Source organism: Talaromyces stipitatus, genomic scaffold, assembly GCF_000003125.1.
Source record: "Talaromyces stipitatus ATCC 10500 scf_1105507295555 genomic scaffold, whole genome shotgun sequence".
Taxonomy (NCBI): domain Eukaryota; kingdom Fungi; phylum Ascomycota; class Eurotiomycetes; order Eurotiales; family Trichocomaceae; genus Talaromyces; species Talaromyces stipitatus.
In genome coordinates, this window is record NW_002990116.1 from 3,431,642 (window position 1) to 3,452,633 (window position 20,992).

General features: G+C 47.0%; 8 protein-coding genes across 8 annotated transcripts, besides 6 other annotated features; 6 read left to right on the plus strand and 2 right to left on the minus strand.

The window, feature by feature from the left end:
* Positions 1-713: 713 nt before the first annotated feature.
* On the plus strand, positions 714-1,364 carry TSTA_123560 (uncharacterized protein; the record flags this gene model as incomplete). Its single annotated transcript, XM_002482572.1, has 2 exons — positions 714-951; positions 1,057-1,364. 2 exons carry the CDS (start codon positions 714-716, stop codon positions 1,362-1,364), a joined length of 546 nt encoding a protein of 181 aa, XP_002482617.1.
* Positions 975-1,054: a sequence feature (C-rich).
* Positions 1,365-2,335: 971 nt separating the features above from the next.
* Positions 2,336-5,836: a mobile genetic element.
* Positions 3,530-4,147, plus strand: TSTA_123570 (reverse transcriptase, putative; the record flags this gene model as incomplete). Its single annotated transcript, XM_002482573.1, has 3 exons — positions 3,530-3,637; positions 3,719-3,941; positions 3,969-4,147. The coding sequence occupies 3 exons, from the start codon at positions 3,530-3,532 to the stop codon at positions 4,145-4,147; spliced, it is 510 nt and encodes a 169-aa protein (XP_002482618.1).
* Positions 5,063-6,031, plus strand: TSTA_123580 (uncharacterized protein; the record flags this gene model as incomplete). Its single annotated transcript, XM_002482574.1, has 4 exons — positions 5,063-5,251; positions 5,316-5,471; positions 5,495-5,825; positions 5,937-6,031. The coding sequence occupies 4 exons, from the start codon at positions 5,063-5,065 to the stop codon at positions 6,029-6,031; spliced, it is 771 nt and encodes a 256-aa protein (XP_002482619.1).
* A 34-nt stretch (positions 6,032-6,065) lies between these two features.
* Positions 6,066-6,119: a microsatellite.
* A 3,959-nt stretch (positions 6,120-10,078) lies between these two features.
* Positions 10,079-12,763, minus strand: TSTA_123590 (potassium channel, putative; the record flags this gene model as incomplete). Its single annotated transcript, XM_002482575.1, has 2 exons — positions 10,079-12,347; positions 12,709-12,763. The coding sequence occupies 2 exons, from the start codon at positions 12,761-12,763 to the stop codon at positions 10,309-10,311; spliced, it is 2,094 nt and encodes a 697-aa protein (XP_002482620.1). The 3' UTR covers positions 10,079-10,308.
* Positions 12,405-12,440: a microsatellite.
* A 636-nt stretch (positions 12,764-13,399) lies between the features above and the next one.
* Positions 13,400-15,667, plus strand: TSTA_123600 (pH signal transduction protein PalI, putative; the record flags this gene model as incomplete). Its single annotated transcript, XM_002482576.1, has 3 exons — positions 13,400-13,589; positions 13,643-14,963; positions 15,011-15,667. 3 exons carry the CDS (start codon positions 13,400-13,402, stop codon positions 15,570-15,572), a joined length of 2,073 nt encoding a protein of 690 aa, XP_002482621.1. The 3' UTR covers positions 15,573-15,667.
* Positions 15,220-15,244: a microsatellite.
* Positions 15,639-15,665: a microsatellite.
* Positions 15,668-16,296: 629 nt separating the features above from the next.
* On the plus strand, positions 16,297-17,345 carry TSTA_123610 (sorbitol/xylulose reductase Sou1-like, putative; the record flags this gene model as incomplete). The annotated part of the gene is made up of 2 exons (XM_002482577.1): positions 16,297-16,357; positions 16,414-17,345. 2 exons carry the CDS (start codon positions 16,297-16,299, stop codon positions 17,277-17,279), a joined length of 927 nt encoding a protein of 308 aa, XP_002482622.1. The 3' UTR covers positions 17,280-17,345.
* A 332-nt stretch (positions 17,346-17,677) lies between these two features.
* TSTA_123620 (short-chain dehydrogenase/reductase 2, putative) lies at positions 17,678-18,909 on the plus strand (the record flags this gene model as incomplete). The annotated part of the gene is made up of 3 exons (XM_002482578.1): positions 17,678-18,124; positions 18,180-18,573; positions 18,630-18,909. Exons 1-3 carry the CDS (start codon positions 17,803-17,805, stop codon positions 18,907-18,909), a joined length of 996 nt encoding a protein of 331 aa, XP_002482623.1. The 5' UTR covers positions 17,678-17,802.
* A 393-nt stretch (positions 18,910-19,302) lies between these two features.
* Positions 19,303-20,599, minus strand: TSTA_123630 (uncharacterized protein). Its single transcript, XM_002482579.1, has 3 exons — positions 20,228-20,599; positions 20,121-20,170; positions 19,303-20,073 (listed from the first exon to the last, which is right to left on the minus strand). Exons 1-3 carry the CDS (start codon positions 20,507-20,509, stop codon positions 19,461-19,463), a joined length of 945 nt encoding a protein of 314 aa, XP_002482624.1. The 5' UTR covers positions 20,510-20,599; the 3' UTR covers positions 19,303-19,460.
* Positions 20,600-20,992: the final 393 nt, after the last annotated feature.

Consider the following 20,992-nt stretch of genomic DNA (forward strand, 5'->3'; position numbering starts at 1 on the left):
ATGTATCCAAGCTTATTACCACATAGGGCGCGCAGGATATCACCGCACCGGACAAATGTTCTGATTCGCTACAAAAGCTACAGATGGTACCTAAAAAGCCTAAAAGCAAGTAAAAAGAGCCTTAAATCCGAGTCTCGGAGAAAACCACATGGGCGATATACCGTATGTCTCGTGTATGCTAACGTGGCTTAAACCGCCCGGATATTAGCCAACTCCCTTCTACAATAATGGCTCTAAAAGTAGAGCCGATGTCCAGGCGGCTCGTTGAACTCGTCCGTTCTAGTATCAGAATTATAATAAGCTACTATCTGTAAGGGCTCATTCAATAGTCATATTGGAAGCTAAGTACAAGAATACCAAACATGGAGAAAGAAAGAAAAAGCTAGGAATGTGAGGCTATCTGCAAACAAGATGTATTGTCGTGATCACGTGACAGAATCACGAACCCCCCTACGTAACCCTAGCATGTGACTACGTAAACCGAACTCTGCGAATAACCTCATTACTGACCGTCACACTGTGTCCCTGGGGATGTTGGGATTACTGACCGTCACATTAACCTCATTACTGACCGTCACATTGACCCCACAGATAGACGAATTCCCTACAATTGTTTATATCAAACAGTCAGAGGCCCAAACTCCTCACCCCTCTCTACCACCTAGCCACCAGAAGTGCGGCCTTTGACGCGTCTCAACGCGTCCGGCAACACTATGGCGCGTAAAGGCCCTGGTACAGATGGCCCTCTACAGACAGCCCTACTGGAATCCACGTCCGCAGCCACGACAAGAGCTTCTGAAGGACAGAAGATCTTCAGCCCTATAGCTGCATTCCTCGATAAACACCGCAGCCAAACCACCGGCCTGGCCCCTCACCTACTAAGAGCCCTCACCGCTCTAAGCGATGACCTCGCCTTAGTAGCCCAACGACATTTTAGCGCCTATATCAGCGGTATCTCGACGACCTCCATTCTACCTGCCCTGTCCCCTTCCCCTTCCCCTTCCCCTACTCCAAATTCCTTACCCCCTTCAACCCCTCCCTCACGTCCCCTCCCAGGTCTTGAACAGTCGACTTATGCGACTATTACCCAATATGCCCCGGTCAAATCAACTCCTACTACTCACTCCAAAGCCCATGTTAAAAAGCCTATGCCTCTGGTGAAACAACCCCTTCCTGACAACCGGCTCTTCGTACGCCTCCCAGCTGACCATGCAGCTAGAAAAATGGAAGCCTACGCTATCTACTCTAGCCTATGGTCTCAACTAAACTCAAACAGTTCAGCACTAAAAGAAGTTCAAGCCATAAAGACTGGTTTTGCACTATGTCCCTCATCTCCAGAAGCCCTCCTAACCCTTGAGGCCTAAAAAGAGATTATCTCTGCATTCTTTGTGAACTGCCAGATAGAACGCAGCTCCCGATGGGTCTCGTACTGAGTCACCAATGTGCCAAGGAAAGTTGGCCAAATCTTGGACGGTTAATACTCTCTAATCCCTGTCAATCCTACACTACTATCCTCAGAAATCAGTGAAACTACAGGACTTAAGCCTATATCTATCAGCGAGACCGCTACAAGTGCCGCTAACCCTAATACTCTTTCCTCAAGCTGGTTTGTCAACTTCCCAGAAGGCACGAAATCACCACTGCCTATCCAGCTACACCTTTTTAGCACTATTACCAATGCTCGTCACCTCTCTAAGAGAACAACAGTTATCCAATGCACACGATGCTAGAAATGGCATAATGCACGATCCTGTGCCCGCCCCTCTCGATGCCGGCTCTGCGGCTCCTCAGAGCATACTGAACAGGGACATGTTAACCGCTGCACAGCCCTGGAGCCTCATCAGTGCCCTCCTAGATGCATACACTGCCATGGACCACATCCTGCTGATTTCCCAGAATGCCTCCTGCGCCCTAAAAGCAACTCTAAACATACTAAAGCTCAACAAGCAGAGATCCGGAAATCCTGTGCTATTAACCTCGCAAAAGCTCGAACTGAAGGAGGATGTAGCACTCAGCTCTCCATTGGCATACAAGAAACACCTATGACACTAGACGAGATGCCAACTCAGCCTCCAACCCATGAGATTATCTCTCCTTTCCGTTCAGTAACCCCTCCACCTCACGCCCCAACTGAAGATCCTCCAATTACAGCTTGCGCAGTCCGCTTTACAACCCCTTAATCACTAAATCGGTTCGCCTCCCTTCTTGAACGGGAGCTATGATCTATCACTATCTAACTCAAAAGGCGCCTCTTAAAATCCTACAGCTAAATGTAGGGCACGCGCCAGATGCACATGAAATAGCTCTCACATTAGCATACATAAGCGATATTGATATTATCCTAATCCAAGAACCATATACATTCAAAGATCTTAGCCGACAGATCACCAAAAAACATCCATCATATGAATGCTTCTCCCCAACTGACAGTTGGGCGATAAGTGGCCAACCACGAGTCCTCACTTATGTTTGAAAGAAGAAGGGCATTCGGACCTCCCAGCTGCACCCCTTCACAACTGACACCAAAGAGGCCTCGGATCTTCTATTCCTACAGATTTTTTTGCCTACAGGAAAGTCTGCTCTGATAGTTAACATCTATAATGCCCCAGCAGGCTCCATCAGAGCAGGCGAAGCCGCGAAAGCTCTTACAACCCTGCCAGAGGCATATTTCCCTCAAGCAACGATACTCGCAGGCGATCTCAATCTACTACACAACAGATGGCAGCCCTCGCTACATCGCAGCCCCACACCTTCTGCAGAGCCGTTCATTAACTAGCTGGACCTCCAGGGTCTAGTACCCATCTCTGACATAGACTGTCCCACACATAAAAGGGGTAACGTGTTAGACCTCAGTTTCGCCTCAAGCCCTCTGGCACTCGCGGGAGCTAAAACTAGCATAGCGAGCCACTTAGATGCAACCTCAGATCATCAACCACTAATCACCACTGTACTATGGGATCAGAGATACAAGGAAACAGCTCAGAAACTGAGATTTGACACACTAGACCACACCTCCTTCCTCTCGCTCCTCGCCTCTAATCTCGCTGGCACCGAGAGCTCAGCCGCAACAGAAGAAGATCTTGATGCCCTTGCTGAAAAACTGACATCTATAATTCAAGGAGCATATAGAGGCTCTGCTAAGAGGACCATGACATAAGGCATAGGACAACCATAGTGGAATGAAGACTGCAAGAAAGCTTTACACAATTACCGCTTAGGCCTCTGCTCAAAGACAGACTTCCGCAGAATAACTAGATGGTCTTAATGACAATTTTGGCGAGATAAGCTCTCTACGGTAACACAAATGAAGGATGTCTTCAATATGAGTAAATGGCATAAGTTCACAGGCACCTTCTAAAGCCCTCCACTAAAGGATCTACTGAGACCCAACAGCTTCCCAGCAGTTACTATACATGAGAAACGAGACGTACTAGTCCATAATCTTCTCCAAAACTTGGCTAAGGCAGAAGACATACCGCTGGACTCCCCAGCAGTCCCTACCACTAGTCTCTATTTCCTAGATATAATAATGGCACAGGTGGAGGAGTCAGTACTTCAGGCAGGAAACACAGCCCCTGGCTTAGACGAAATCCCAACCTGCATACTCAAAGTGATATGGCCTCTGATCAAGGACAAGGTACTAATGTTATACCAAGGGTGCCTAAAGATTAGTTATTACCTAAAATGCTTTCAACATACAATCTTAGCAATTATCCAGAAACCAAAAAAGACTGATTGGTCTTCACCTAGTTTATACAGACTAATCGCTCTCCTATCAGTACTTGGCAAAGGACTGGAGCGCTTGGTGGCACAGAATATGGCATGGATCTCTATACACTATAAAGTATTAGCAAGGCAACAGTTTGGGGCTCTCCCACTAAGATCTATAAATAATCTAACCACATGCCTAACACATGATGTTGAACAAGCACTAAATCAAGGTATGACTGCCTCACTCCTTACCCTAGATGTTAAGGGCGCTTTTGATACCGTGCTTCCCGGCAGACTCATCCGCAGATTACGTGAGCAGGGCTGGCCCACTAATCTTGTTCTCTGGATTGCCTCCTTTGCTACTGGGCGATCAGTCCAGATCCGACTCGATGGAGAGATTGGCCCCTCAACAGACATTGCCTGCGGTCTTCTATAAGGATCCCCAGTATCTAGCATTCTTTTCATGCTCTACATAGCGCCCCTATTCTGTCTAGGAAACCCAAGGAACAGATTTGGTTACATAGACGACGCAGCTAACCTGGCAATCTCAATATCTCTTGCTACTAACTGCGAAGCATTATCAGACTCACTATAAGAAGCTCTAAACTGGGGCGCTGCAGAGGGCATTATATTTGCACTAGATAAATACGAGCTTCTTCACTTCTCCCAATATAAAGCAGACCAGGACCCAACCTGCACACCTTCAGTAAAAGCTGGATTTATCATAATCTCAGAAAATACTAAACAGCTATATCTACGCTGGCTAGGAATCCTCTTTGACAAAAAGCTAACATTTAAATGGCATGTTGGTGAAACAGCATCTAAAGCCCTCACTATGGCTAATGCCCTTCGCTCTCTAGGGAATACTATCTGTGGAGTCAAACCTCATTTACTATAGCAGGCTATATCAACCTGTGTACTCCATAAAGCATACTATGGCGCAGAAACCTGGTGGCTAGGACGTACTCACCCTGGATCTTCCCAAATCTCAAATCGAGTTGGAGAACATCTTAAGAAACTAACTAAAGTAATACTAGCAGGCGCAAGAGCAGTCCTTCCAGTTTTCTGCACAACCCCAATATCTATTCTATACCGAGAGTCTAGATTCTCTCCGCCAGAAATTAAACTAGATTAAATAGCCCTCCAAATATCTGTCCACCTACGGCATCTTAATCCATACCACCCACTCCGAAGACGCGCAGAACAGATAGCCAGAGACGGCCGACAAACCAGTCAATTTACCCGCTGAGTGCTGGCGCTCCCTAACTCTGAACAAATAAACCCTCTACAACATACTCCCTAGTACCCTCGTGAGTCACGCAAGAGTGCCCTAGCCTAAATAGGAGCTCCTATGGGACGCACTAAGGAACAGGCAGCAGCTGATTTCACGGCTTTTCAACGCACCATCCCTAGCTCGGATATTGTAATCTTTTCAGATGGATCTAGGCTGATAGATGGACGTGCAGGGGGTAGCTATATTAGATTTCAAGCACACCATCAGTTCCTCCGCTCCTCACTCTCATATGGACATAGGAAAGAGGTCTTTGACACAGAAGCAGAAGCTGCCCTAGCTAGTGCTCAAGCAGCAATAACATATCCAACAGCTCAATTTGCTACCAACCTATAGATCTGCCTTGACAACCTGGAAGTTGCCACGCGCCTCCTATCCCCCTCTACAGGATCCTCCCAAGAGGTCTTTGAATCCTTCCGCACCCTTGCAGCTGCCTAGCCACTACGCGAAAGGCTTCCACACATCAAAAGTGGATTAATCTAAATCCGATAGGTCCCTGGACATGCTAAAATCCCTGAGAACGAAGCGGCTGATCTCACTACCAAAGAGGGAGCTGCCTCAACCCCTCCTGCTCCTCACAAATCCTCATACACCTCGCTAAAGAGACACGCCAAGACTCAATCCCTATCCGCTGCTCAGTCACAATGGCAGAAGGTGGCACCACAGAGTTATCAAGATCTAGAAATAACTACTTCTCCTAAGCGCCCTGGGGAGCTTCAACTCAACCGACTTGACCTTGGCCATATTATTGTGGCCCGTACTGGTCATGGAGACTTTGCAGACTACCATGAACGCTTTAATCATGATGATACTTATCTTCTCTGTCGGTGTAGAGCATGAAAAGCACCTCTACATTTCTTCTTCTACTATATAGCTAAGAGACGAGCTCCTCGTCTACCTAGACCCCCTTCTGAAGTTATCTCTTTTCTTTTAGGTACTGCGAAAGGAACACGAAAACTAGCCTCATGGCTAGCAGAGACCCGTTTCTTTGAGGATATCTGTCCTCGCCAACCTCTCCTTAGCACCTAGCTAAGTCAGCCCTACTTCCCCCTTATATCTCTCTTTTCCTTCGTTCTTTCTTTCTTTCTTTCCTTCTTTCCTTCTTCCCTTTTTCTTTTCAAACTCACTGCTTAAGTATGATGGTGGTAGAATGATGGGTCATAGAGCGTAGGTGGACCATTGCAGCTGGCAAATACCCAAAACCCACTAGGAAGTGGATCTCCCTTTAAGACCACGGCAGCTATGGAAATGCGCCAAAGAGTCTCTTATTTGTATATAAATCTGATAGGACCTGAAGCCCGAGGCTTAACCCTCGGCGGCCTATGTCCCAGTAGGGATCGGTGGGAAGCGTGCAAGTCACGAACCACGGCCGTTAAATATATACACACACACACACACACTGACCGTCACACTATCCAAGTAAATGGTGAGGAAAAGGACTAACCATACCTACTCAGTGATTAAAGGTGTATAATTAGGTATTGAAATTCAGCCTCGTCTTATCTACCACCCATTTTCCGAATAAAATAAAACCCAATTGACAAGCATCAACAGAGGAAAAGAGTGCTTGTGCTATTTACAGTTTTGACCGTTAGCTCATCAGCTGCCAAATGTGTGTATGTGAAATGTCATTGTGTAGGAGTAGCCCTGATCAAAAACTACGGTAGACGAACGGAAGACAAAACTAGTTACACATATGTTACTTTGAATCTTCATACTTTCCAATTGGACCGTGACATTACCTAGGTACAAGATGGGTTCATTCCAATGTTGGTATTGGGCTCATATTCCTCCGAGAAGCCTTTCCTTCCTACCTAGGCTTGTTAGAAATCTCTCTGTGCATGGAGTATACAATATCGCTTTCAGTCATATAAGGAAACAACCTTGGAATCAAAGTCTGACATGTATAAGTTGTTATGGAGTGTCCCACTAGAAGGGAGAATTGTGGGGAACTCAATCTTGAGCCCTGCATGCGCGTTGCGTGAGGCTGAAATTACCTATAAAATGGGCACAGATCTTCCCCAGCTATCAAGTGAAGTATACCAACGATTCCGAATCCTCAGAAATCGACGAACTAGAATCAGGATAGTTACGTCACATATTTTATGTCGTAGTCTAGATCATGGGAGCCGGGGAGGGGATCGCATGTCAGACATGAATGGTTTCAAGTAGACGTTAAGAAGTCTAATCATTATCCTACGACTACAACCTAGCAGGGATGGGCCCAAGACGTGACCAAATCTGGTCGAAATTCAAACGCTACCACTCTATCTAGACAGGATATCACGTATTTTAAAGGGTACTTCTTCCTCTATGATATGATTGGGTTCTGATAGCTGGAAAACGGTAATGATGCCTGCCTCAGTAATAGAGTCTTTTAAAGAAAATGCGAGTATATATGCACAAAGAATCCAAGTAAATTGCTTCCGATAATGTAGCTACGTAGCATCAATCAAAGACAAGAATTTTTGCCTTAGTTAACAAATCTCCGTGAGTAGTATCTTTATTAGAAACTAGTTAGGGCTAGCACCTCTCCTGAAATGACTATAAACCTCCCACTTTCTGCAATGAATTTGAGATACTATCTAATCTCACTCCCAACTCCATGATTCATCTACCAGGATAATCTTCCCAGAAAACAGAAAAGAAACATGGTGTATTCCGCTGAAACCAAACATCGAAACACGTACCTACTACCTACTATGTGCCGGCACGTATTCTACTATCCGACATCCCACGGCCACGAAGCTGCTTTCGCAGTAACAAAGAACTGGGGGGACAGTACCAACTCCATATATTCTCTGTTGCTTACAACTATGCTGGTTCAAGCACTTAAACTCCTTGTTCTTGTCTTTGTCCCAATCGGAAACCGGTCGCCGTTAGGTTTTCTTCATTTCGCGAGTAAATACTTTATGAGAATGAGCCGACGGAAATAGCATTAAGTATTGTAAAACGTTCGAACAGTGGTGGAGGTAGTTACCGAAGCGCGATGTCACAGTCGCGGAGGACTATCAAGAGACACGAGCAGACGATGCTCCCGATCATTATCGGAACGACGATACTGATTGTCCCGAGGCTCATTCCAGTTTTTGCTATCCATGGTCTGCTCAGCCCGGTGCAGATCTACGCCTCTGAAAATGTCTTGTATTATGGGAACGACTCGGATCTCGTGTATACAATACAGCTAGAAACTGTGATGGAGGCGAGGTTTTTTACGTGCAATTACTCAGGTAGAGACCGCCAGCGATGAATTGAAGGCCAAAGTTTCTGTCACTCCAGAGACGCTGCAAAAGTCTAGAGACAGGGAGAAGATTATCAAGGTCGACTACAATGACAGCCCGACACCTAAAGACTTCAGCCTATAAAATTTTCACGGTTTGAAATTGAATGTCCAGGGTTCATGCCGTACTGAATATGGCTGGTATCAGATCGTTAATATCATGGGGCGGATCCCAACTGACTTCTATTTCATCTTCGGGGATTCCGAAAAGTTGTTTAGGGCAAATGCGTACAATGGCTATACGCCCTTTGCCTATGGCTCAATCTCAAGTAAGCCACCTCAGATGAACAATACATACGCCGTTATGATAAGCTCTATGCAATGCACGAGCTTCACCCTGGTGCCTCACGAATGCCACGGGAACTCCACCGATGGACACCATACACAGCACCACCTCTAATCTTCTCCGCGAAAGACCGGGACTGTCGTGCTGGCAGTCTGATGAATGGATATACAAGGGCCAGAGCGAGAGGACATTGAATCTATTGTCTCTCCCAGATTTAAAATTTCCAGTATCTCTCCGAGATGTATTCTTTGCGCAAATGGGCGCTCCATCAGTTGTCAACGTGGTACTTGCTCTCAACTCAATTTCACTGGCGTCTAGTATGAATACGGCGACCGCTTATTTCGACGCAAAGTCTTCGAGTATATTCAACGATATGCAGAGGATGGTGCTTGCGGGATATATTGCGACGGCCAATTCGTTGGTGGATACAACATTGTACAATACAAGCAATATCTATGGGCTCGAAAGCATTGTGACGTCAAACGAGACAGACCAAGTAGCCCAGTTTGTAGTGTCTGATCTAGGGATTAGCACCACATCATTGGCTTTTATGGGACATTGCTTCTGTTCGTCTGCGTCAGGATCTTGAGGTCCTATATCAAGACTAAGGTAGTTCACGTCAATACCCATTGTGGACATGGAGGCGAACCTTAAAAGGAAATAGCCTGGTATAAGGTTTATCTAACTGGATATACGGACTTGGAAATCTTACAACGTTCCTTCTTGTTTCAAACGAGTGAACGAAATTTTGTGATACAGCTTTGAAAGGTCTTTGTGTTAGTTAGTTAGTTAGCTTGTTGGGCTACATGTACGCGCAGCGGGGTCCCGAGCGTATCTTATAATTTGATCATATTTAGCATCCATCCAGCGCTGAGAATTAAGACGGATCCTTAAGCAGCATTGGAAAGGCCCCCAGGCATAAGTCCTAGAGGGTTTGGAGCTCAGCCCGAGCAACTAGTTCCTTGCGGGTATAAATTGGTAATATTTGACTCGTCCCTATATGGTGGATAACATCAGGGACCTTCGAATCGCTCCAATGGTCTATCCCTGTAGGTAGTGATCTCTTACTGTATAGTTCCAAGCCAGTGGATACACCAATGTGCTTTCCGATTCCCGACTAGAGTACTCTTACCCCCTATTCCTTGCCAATCCTGACCTCCAGATCACCCGCACCCTCTATCGAATCCTTGCCCTAAATGTCATTAATCTTAGCCCCTCTGGATGCCTGCTATTTACCTACGTATTCCTGACACGTTGGTCTCATCTACAAATTGCAGCAATTTCTTGGTGACTCTAGGCTTTTCAACATTCTCTGTGTAGACGAATTTCTCCGAGATTTACATCCTGTTTTGATACGCAACCACTCTAATGGTTTCATCTTATCTTCTTCTCCATTTTTCATATTCCACAATTTGCCTTGTCTTGTCTTGCTACAATGTCAACTGGTGACTCTTCATCGATAACTACATCAGGGGTAATCGACAGAGCGGTAACCGGGCGCCTGATACAGCGACAACTCAAGAGAGCTCCCGGTAATGCCGACATGACTACCTAGGTACAAGAGGATGCTTGCAAAGTGGTGATGACCAACGATGGAATAATGGCTCAGAAGGGGGTGAATCACGGAGTTGGGGCTTTGATATAGAATCCAGACCAAACTCAGGGGTCATGTGGTGGATAGAGCAACATACACGTAAATTACATCTTTGCGGTATCAAGACCATATGAGACAAGAAGAAGTCATATACACTGTTTTCCATTCTGCCGATTGTCATCCTCCCCGCTCTTATCATCATACGACTTCCCATCCTCCCTCTGCCGATACTCATCACTCAACTTAAGCAACTCCCGCTCAAGTTTATCAGCCAATGCTTCCAACAACCATTCAGCCTCTGACTTATCACCCAACAGCGGACTTCGATGACTGATCCAACTCCACTTAGTTTCCTCGCTTTGATCCTGACCATGATTGGCATGTTTCAAATCCTTGACGCACTTATTTTCTTCAAGCAATTTCAAGAAATAGACCCATTCGTTATAGTCGAATTCCTTGGGAGGACTGGCATTCACCCATTTGAACATTTCGCGTAATTCTCGCATCAGGAGGTATTGGTGGTGATGGATGTTTTCGGCGATCACGTCCCCTTGGCGGTGTGCTTCGTGCTCTTCTCTGAGTTGTTCTTCTTCCAGGGCTGACTCGGCGCGTTCGATGGTTGCATTGGTACTGTCGTTTAGATTTCTGTTGCCTGATGGATTCTTGAGCTTGGGTTTATTGAACGTGAATGGCCACAACTCCGCATTGAAGAACTGTTTGAAGCGTTCCCGGTAACCCATATCGCCAGGAAGAAAGGTCAATTCACCGATAAAGTTTGCAAAATTTTTGAATTGGCGGATAAAGGTGTCTCCGAGATTCGAAATAAACATAGTCATTGCTGGTACGGCAAGTAGAGACCAAAAGACGAAAAACGCTCGTCCCCAGTTTGATATGGTGTATACATCCCCGTAACCAATTGTAAGAAGGCTGGTATAGGTATAGTACAGCGCCTCGAAATATGTCCATTGCTGCGTTGCTTCCGCATGTTGAAATATCAATGCTCCGACGAACCATAGGATCCCCACGGCAGTTGCGGAAATGAGCAAAGATAGCCAGCGACGTTCGGTATGTGCTAGATGCCTGACTTTACGCATTGCAAAGAACTCACGTTTGGCGCGTTCCTCTTCGTCCATTTCGGCACCGTCTTCGACTACTGGGAAGATTTTGAGGACTCCTTGGTCTTTGTTTCCAGAAGTAGTCATTGCGTTTGAAAATGTTTTGCGTGTCTTTTCGAGTAAGCGACTGCTCATTTTGCTCTTCCCTCTTTCCAAGACCAGTGATCTGATCGATCCGATGACGACACCAATGATCAAAATACCACCAAACGCATATGGAAATAGAAGGCTGCGCCCTAGATGTGTTGACGGGGAGGGATAGCCAATGCCAATAGTCAGGATAGTAAAGTCTGACCACCACACAGCATCGTTGAATCGCCAACCTTCAATGTATGAGTAAACGGCGGATCCTGCAAGCACATAAACTAGGAACCCAATGTTTTGAATCATCAGCGTCCTCTGGCTCTGACTCAGGTGGAACTTTCGACTGTAATGGCCCTTCATCGCTCCGTAGACAGTGATAATTAATAAACTGGCAATGATGAAATAAAGACCAGCAGCAATGGACCCGTAGTAATAAGCCTCTGTCATCTGCATACCCCGACCTGCATTTTTTGCAGACTGCGTGTCACGGCCGACTATGGAAAGACTAATAATCAAAAGCACAGAGGCTATATACCATCCGACAATGACAATAGGGAGCGCCATGTTGAAAGACATTCTGCGCGCCATGGTCAACAACAAGCAAATGTTAGCAAACAAAGCCGCCGCAAGCGATACAGCATTGATAGCGACTTCCCACTCAGGGTCGCCCAGTGGCTGCCCGGCATATGGCGGTTCCCCGTCAGTGACAATCTCTCTCCATTTCTGGGACAGACTGCAGACACTGAAAGCATTGGCCATGGGGCCAAAGGTAGCAGCGACCAACGGGATCTCGTTACTGGCATACCACCATCTTGTCGGCTGTAGGAACTGTTCGAGTTCTCGGTCTGCCGACGTCCAATGGACATATCGTTCATCTGGTTGTTTGGAGCCATCTTGCGCGCGATGTTCGACCTCGTTGGCTGTTTCGGTGATGGCAGGGTCTAGACCTGGGTCGTTCATGTTGTCAAGGGTCCGCTTGTCGATGACTGTATCCAGTCATCACAGTGTGAGGAGTCATGATGGAAGGCATCAAGTATTTAGGGAAAAAAGAAAAAAAAAAAGAAAAGAAAAGAAAAGAAGATCAGATCTCTTCTGAGCAAAGCGCGCAAAAAGCTTGACCTGGCTTCACGACGTCATCGCACGTGTCAGTGCCAGGGTTAGGGTAATCCCTAAGTAAAGACCCTTTTATATTCTCTTTCAATCCCACCCTTCATTCATTTGCCTCTTCATTGGCTCCCACTCAAAAATAAGACCGTCTTATCTTCCAAGGGGCGAGCAAGCCACAATAGCTTCGCAATTAAGCAATTGCTACATTGAGACGTGAAACTGATCAACGGATGGTGAAACTCGAGGCAGCTTGCCAGCCACGACCCATCTCCCTAGCTTCAGGGACATCTTCCATCCAGATGCTCTGCTGAATCAACTGGATATCATCAATTGACTCGCAATCTCTATCTTGATCTTGACAGCCGTTAATCTTGACATTGTCCCGCTTTGACAGTTAGTCCAGCCACCAAATTGTGAATGCGACAGTGTCTGGACAGATATTGGCGGGCGCATATCCACTGCGAAGACTAAGAAAATAGTGCCACCTGCTCCGCTTAGAAGTCGAGACATTACTCCAATCTTAACTCCAGACACATCCAATCCATCGTGACATTCTTGACTCTGTCAAGAATTCAGTCGGACAGTCTAGATAACACTACACCAATTGCGAAATAACTCATACCTTCTATCGTCTTGCTCGACGTCGCCGCTCGCTACCCCGTTTCCTTCATCTCCGCCTCGTCTCCACGTCTCCAGGTCTCGACTCTCTTCGACATTATCCAACACTGCTACAATCTCATACTCGCGCTGTACTTTCTACAAAATATCGCCGAATTTTTCAATCCCATAGAGCCGATATTTTGCCGTACCATTCCAATGTCTCCCATCTCCATGATCACCTAAGCAGTGTCCGGTCTCTCGTTTCCTCGTCGCTCGTTCTGCGCAGTCTGGTCTACAACTACCCTCGATATTATTTCGTCTACCTGCTGCCATGCTGCTGAAACCGGCGACGCCTCTTTCCGTGCTACTGTTCGCTGCCTTTGCGCTGCTACTCCTGTCTACCCTTTCGACCCCGGTTATCAAAGCGATCCCGTTAGCAACCTATCAGAATGTCGACTTTGGGGTCTTCGGATACTGTAGAGGATCGCAATGTATTGCAGCTCGGGTGGGATACGACACTGGTATTTTTTTTTTCTCATTTTCCTAGCAAGCGGACTATACTAATTGCTTTTAGAAAACATCTTTGGCACAAATGAAGACACGGATGGCGACTTTAACCTCCCCTCTAGCGCTCGAAACTCCCTGTCCGCCATTTTGATCGTACACCCCGTGGCCGCTTTTCTCACTCTAGTCTGTTTTATCATGGCCTTAACCTCTCACCTCCACTCACCATCTCATTCGCCGCGATACCTCCTCGCTTTGTTGATTCTTCTCTTACCGACGGTTTTGGTCAGTCTACTGGCCTTTTTAGTTGATATTTTACTCTTCGTACCGCATCTACAATGGGGAGGATGGATAGTACTCGCTGCGACAATCATTCTTGTTGCATGCGGCGTCGTCACATGCGCCATGCGTCGCACACTCGTCAGTCGCAAAGCCCGCAAGAAGCTCGTGGCAGAGAATGCAGAGATGAGCGGCGAGAATTTTTACAACCGACAACGCGCTGAAGCCGCAGCAGCACAACTCCCGAAAGCAGAGTCTCCGCCTCCTCTTCCTATGAATACAGACGCAAAGACTCCTTTGATTAGCGCGAATTCCCATGCAGAATCGGCCCCTACTTTTACAACGTATGCTTCGAGTCGCACGACCGAGGATGGATCAGGAGTTCTGCTTAATGGTGGAGATGACACTGCTTTCTACCATCAGTCTGCTCGACCTATGCGACCGGGTTACCAAGGACCACAAAATGAATACGGCAACCCCATGCCACCTGCAGTAACGGGAGCAGCTGCTGTCGAAGCGGGTATGATGATGTCGAATTCTGATCGAACTTTGCAGAACCAATATTCCGATGGCAGTCTTGGCTCTCGAAGAGGATACGGCCCTCCTGGACAGCCACCACGAGGTCGTGGCTATCCTCCTCGAGGTGGATATGCACGAGGAGGACCCCCTGGTCCTTATGGCGGTCGTGGACGTGGACCCCCACCAAACGGCCGAGGTGGTTCTATGCGAGGTGGAATGAGAGGTCCTCCTCCTCCTGGAGCCGTTCCTTATAATCGTGGACCACCCCCAGGATATCCTCCTCGACGTGATGGACCAGGTGGATATGACCAGTATGGAGCAGGAATGAACCGTCGACCATCAGATGGCGGACCATACGGGCCTGCACGCAGCAATTCGAGCAATTACTCACGACCTTACGGTCCTGGGCCAGTACGCAATCTATCTGCTTCACAGCCCAATCTACCTGAAATGGGCGACCCTGGTGCAATTGAAATGATGCCACAATTCAGTGAGCCGAATTTACGTGTTCGCAATGTAGCTGATACGTCCGAACCACAGCGACTTTCTAATAACGAGTCTCTTCCAAGTCCGACCAGTGTATACAGCACCGAGTAAGTTTATCCGTCTAAAGGGAGAAAACTCATACTAACGCCAGTAGACATTATGTACCACCGCGAGCTGCATGGACACGCGGTCCCGAGCGTGGCATGAACAATAGTCCCGCTCACGCACGTCGAGGATCAAGTGGTCATTACTATGAAGATATTGAGCCACGATTTGCAGAGGATCCCGCACCACCCTCCCTGAATGGCGGCGTACCCTCGGTGCTTATGGCAGGAAGATCAGCTGGTGAGATACCTCACTCTTCACCATCACCACCACTACCACCACCTTTGAAAATCCCTGGCGAAAATGTCGGTGATCTTGGACCTGGCTCACCAGCTATTAGCGATATAAGTCAAACCAGTCATTTCACCTCGATATCGGAACGACCTATAAACCCGAAATGGCAAGCACCTCCTCCTGCTCCCGGACCGGGGTCGACGGCGAATCGAGGACCGCGAATGCAGGATATGTTGCTTGAAGGAAACCCAGATTTTGAGCTTCCTGGTTCAAGCTTGCGAGGTCGAGGTCGTGGCGGAGGGGGATCCAGGTATGGTAGAGGAACTGGCCGGATGACCCCTGTGATTGAGCATGCGGGAAGTCGATATCCGTTGTGATTGACCATCTTTCGTTTTTTTGTTTCTTTCTTGGCGCGTATATCACTTTCATTTATTTTATTTTGTTTTCTTGCTTTCTTTCTTTCTTTTTTTTTCCGGCTACAATTTGGGTGGACCATGTTATTATATCGGGTATTGGGCAACCAGGTTTACATCCTCCGAAAACACGGATGAGGATGTCGGAGTTTCTGGATTGGATTGTGTATATACATATCGGATGGCGTTTTGAAGACGTGCTTATGCGCGGGTTATGGTATAGTGAATGAATACTGGATGTTTGTTTACTCCTACTATCTATCATATATCTCATTCGCTGCTTCGCGTATCCGGAATTAACTTAAGAGCGGATGAGTTCTAGCCCTAACCCCGCATCCGCTTGCTTAGTCACAGATTACGAACAGCTCAGCCTGGCTTATTCACAATGGCACGATGCTTGTTCGAGTTAGTTAACTTAGCTGATTCATTGCCTGGATGACCTAATACGAGTACCCTCATAGTCATCGCTGTCAAATCCGAGCAATCCGTGCCCGTACATCCGTTCCCTTGACACCATGCGAGCTGCTTAACAGTGGCATGGATTCTATGCCTAAGTAGTCCGGATGGTGTCTTATCTAATTGTGACAAAGATTAGGACCGCGTTAGATAATCCAGTTGTTGTTCGACCTGATTTGCTGCGATGCTTGTAGCTGTTGGTGGTGGATCTGGATTTCCTGATTTGGCAATCATGACGATTGCATTTGGACTCTTTAACTGGGTAGAGAGCAAGGGCGGGGTTGTGTGCCATGGTTGGGGAGATGTGTATATATATTCCGGTATATCCCTTCTCATCTGATCTACCCAGAACACAATCAACAACACATTACATCTCCATTCATCTTTCTACTCTCTTCTCAGCAGAACATAAAAATGCCCGTCACCGTCCCCACCGCCGACTCCCTCAAGGACCTCTTCAGCCTCAAAGGCAAGGTCATCGTGATCACCGGCGCCTCCGGCCCCCGCGGCATGGGCATCGAATCAGCCCGCGGTTGCGCCGAAATGGGCGCCAACGTCGCCATCACCTATGCCTCACGACCCGAAGGCGGCGAAAAGAACGCCCGCGAACTCGCCGAGAAATACGGCATCAAAGCCAAGGCCTACAAATGCAACGTCGGAAAATGGGAGGACGTGCAAAAGCTCGTCCAGGACGTGATTCAAGAATTCGGCCACATTGACGGATTCGTCGCCAACGCTGGCCGAACCGCTGATAAGGGTATCCTCGATGGCTCCGTCAAGGACTGGGAAGAAGTTATCCAGACCGATTTGACGGGTACATTCCACTGCGCCAAAGCCGTGGGCCCCCATTTCAAACAACGCGGCAAGGGATCCTTTGTGATCACGGCCAGTATGTCAGGTCACATTGCCAATTTCCCGCAGGAACAGACCTCATACAACGTCGCCAAGGCCGGATGTATTCATTTCGCCCGGTCGTTGGCTAATGAATGGCGCGATTTTGCGCGCGTCAATTCTATCTCGCCCGGCTATATTGATACCGGTCTCTCGGACTTTGTGCCTCAGGAGACGCAGGATTTGTGGAATTCTATGATCCCCTTGGGACGAAATGGGAATGCGAAGGAGTTGAAGGGTGCGTATGTGTATTTGCTCAGTGATGCCAGTACCTATACCACGGGACACGACCTTGTCATTGACGGTGGATACACCGTGCGATAAATGTTTATCTGTGTATGCATGCAATGAGAATCAATCTTAATGAAGTCTTTATGATCGTCAGCCTGATCCAGCCCTAACCCTAATCGATGCACGTGCGGACCTCGGCTCAGGCCAATTAACGTTCGGCGACGGGGCAAATCCACGTTTATCAAATAGATGTTGACTGCGTTAAAAGAAATATAAATATGCGTATCATCTTTGTTGGTTATAAGAAAAATTTCTAGTAATAGGTATGACCAACAAAGACGATATATTTAGATTGTATGCATTTCAGCTAGATTATGTATAGCAGTATCGTTGTTAATTTTGAATAGTTACACTTTTAGACCAACTACCCCAACAACGCTGATCTGCAGATCAGGTGTACTTACATATGGGTTAACCATGTGCCCACTCAGACGCTACCGAGGCTCAACCTGGCTCAACCCATGTCTCGAGATATCCATGCATCATAAATACCTGCCCATCTTCTTCCCTCCTCTCTTATCTTCATTCCCCAGATCGTGGGTGGGTGCCAGACAAAATGGACGCAATCACCACAGCCCAAAAGCTCAGTCAAGACATCCTCCAAAAACTCCATCCATCTGCTCAACGAATTTTGCTGTCGTCGACAACACGCAATGTTCTAGCCGTCGTCCTTGCCCTGTATCTCCTCAAAACTTTCAACCGTGCCCTGTCTCGCTCTGTGCTCAACAACTGGACCTCAGACAAATACGACTGGTCCCGGGAAATCGTCCTCGTGACGGGAGGATGTAGTGGAATCGGACAAAGCCTTGCACATCAACTGGCGAATCGAGGCGTAAAGGTGATTGTTGCTGATATCCAGGAACCTACTACCCCTCTCCGTACGTCTCCCTCCCTTCTTTCTTTTCTGAGCGGTCCACAGACTAATGGAGGCAGCAAAAAACGTCTACTTCTATAAATGCGACGTCACATCAACAACCAGCATCCAACAAGCCGGTGCCCAAATCCGTGCTGACCACGGCGATCCAACAGTCCTCATCAACAATGCTGGTGTGGGTAAAGAAGGCTCAATTCTCGAAAAACCTGAATCCGTGGTTCGACTCGTCTTCGAAGTCAATACTTTGGCTCACTGGTGGACCGTCCGCGAGTTTCTGCCTGCCATGATAAAGCGTAATCATGGCCATGTAGTTACCATTGCGAGCGCGGGCAGCTTTTTAGGTGTGGGCGAGATGGTGGATTATAGTTGTAGTAAAGCGAGTGCGTTGGCGTTTCATGAAGGATTGACGCAGGAGATTCGGTTTTGGTATAAAGCCAAGAAAATTCGGACTAGGTCTTTCCCTTTTCTTTCTTTCACTTGCATTGGATATATAATGCTGACTGTTGAAGTATCATCCATCCATTCTGGGTCAAAACACCCCTGACCAAACCCATCACCGACTCCGGCGCGGAACTCAAACAGCCCATGCTCGATGTCGAAGATGTCGCGGGAATCATTGTCGAGCACGTGCTGAGTGGGAACAGTGGACAGATCAGTATCCCCGATCGTGTTGGTGTAGGTGCTATGATTCGTGGGTTTCCGAATTGGTTGCAGGAATGGATTCGATCTCTTGTGTCGTCGGATTTGAAGAGGGTTAGGGATTTGGTTGATGCGAAGGATGGTATTTGAATCTTCTTGGTCGAGTCGTTGATGATGCTTGATTAGATATTGGGTATCACTACTTGGGCTGGTAAATGAATCAAATTTGATGGATTCTTATACTCGGTAGTTAACTGTCTTGCTTTCGGATAATGTAATCGCAGCAGAATTAGTTACCTGTAGGAAGACGTATCTAACCAAGACACCGCGGAACTGATATATATCTTCAAGGCTACATCGGTATCAGTTGCTAGAAATGCCTTGACATTTAACTGAGGGATGGAGATAGTGTCGATGGGTTTTGCCTGGATGAACTTGAACAACTACCAGATGAGAGAATAGGGTTTGGCAGTTAGCTACCGCGTGTCATGCGTATACGGTGGACACCTGGATCACATGTAGACACCTAGCATGTTCAGATTTGATGCAGATTATATGAATTGTGGTCACACTGGTGTGTATATGCGATAATCTCTACACGAGTACCAACGGAGTAGGTGACGAACCTGAACCGACAGTAAAGTTATGGAGATAGCAACCCAGCTATGTACAAAGATCGCATAGAAATATACATACCACCCCTATTTCCTAAGCATCCTTACCAACCACCCTGAAACATTATCTACCATCTGATTCGTACACGCGTGACCCGTATTCTCCTGCGCAAGGTACTCAATATTCTGATACCCCTCCGTCTTCCTTTGCTTCACCCACTGCGCCGTAAACTTATCCGGCACCAACGGATCAAGTCTCCCATTTAGAATATACGTCGGAATATTCCTTGGGTACGCTTGTTCAGTCACTCGATCCATTTCCGTGACCAAATTCGCAAGTGCCCTTGGCCATCGTCGTTGTTGTTCCTCAGTTAATATAGTCGATAGCTTATCATACGGTATAATATGAATCAAATCTTCAGAGACGTCAAATTTACTTGCTGTAGCTTCCAGGTCGACTCCTAAACGAGCCAGCAGTAAAGACGTAAGTTTCGGGCATCCGATAATAATGGCGAGACCGTGAAGTTTCCCCCTTTGCGCGACGGAGGAGGTTGCTATGCGCCAGGATGTGTGGCCTCCTAGGGAAATACCGGACATGAAGTTGTAGAAGTTGTTGAATTCCGTGAGGTAGGTGGGTAGATAGTCTATGAGGAGTTCGTAGTCGTGTGCACCACCAGAGATAGAGGAGAGCATGTCTTGTCTTTTGACGGTTAGATAAGTCTAAGAGTTCTAGAAAGGGGGCCATACGCGTGGGATTCATTTCCTTCATTCCATCCCATGTTCGTCAGTTCATTCAACTGCAAATATCAGTTCTCATTCCATACATCTGTGAGATAAAGAAAAATATGCTATACCTTCCTCTCCCCATGATTCCGCGCATCAACCGCAACGACAATCAACCCCGCCTTTTTGGGTTTAGTATCAGATCGAACCTGATGTAGAATTTCATGCGCCAATCCTTCGCTATCACGATACGTTCTTGTTCTTCCGTGCGCAATGTATAGTACTCCCAGATCGGTGTGTCCTTGTTCCTTGGCTTGTGCGAGACCGAAAATGTATACTTTGATTCCTCCGATTTGGAGTTCGGTTTTGCTGGACTGAGGGGTTGTGGGTTTGGGGAAGAAGTTTGGTTCCATTTTGTCTTTTTAGGGGCCCCAGCAAATGTGGAGTCTTGATTGAGAAGTTATAAAGAAGTTTATATTGGCAACAGTTCAGTAGTGAATTGTAAGGAAGAGGGAATGGAATGTTGTTGATGTGAGTCAGAAAGCGGAGAGAAGTCAGAACCTCTGTACTGCGGGTCAACAACTACCAATAAGCTTGCCCTATTATCAAGATGTATGGCATCATTTTGATAAAGGTACTCGATGAAGATTTAATAATAGTATGGTGAGTCAAAATTCGTCCATCAAGCTGGAGTAAACATGCATAATATCCATGAGCACCGTTCTGCGCGCAGACATGTATTCAACAAGTCCACACGAATATTTCAAGGTCCGTTAAGAAAAGTGATTCCCTCCAATATAGGCTCCTGAGCATCGACATAAATGAAATTAACATGACTGCGGGCCTAATCCCATCAAGTACTTGATTCCATAACACTTCCAAGGTTGTGCATCCAG

Bases quoted from the DNA above. Each gene is read 5' to 3' on its own strand.
- TSTA_123630 (XM_002482579.1), bottom strand. From the start codon at position 20,509: ATGGAACCAAACTTCTTCCCCAAACCCACAACCCCTCAGTCCAGCAAA. The intron at 20,171-20,227 runs GTATAGCATATT...TGATATTTGCAG, and splicing joins GGAATCATGGGGAGAGGAAG to TTGAATGAACTGACGAACAT. The intron at 20,074-20,120 runs GTATGGCCCCCT...AACCGTCAAAAG, and splicing joins GAAGGAAATGAATCCCACGC to ACAAGACATGCTCTCCTCTA.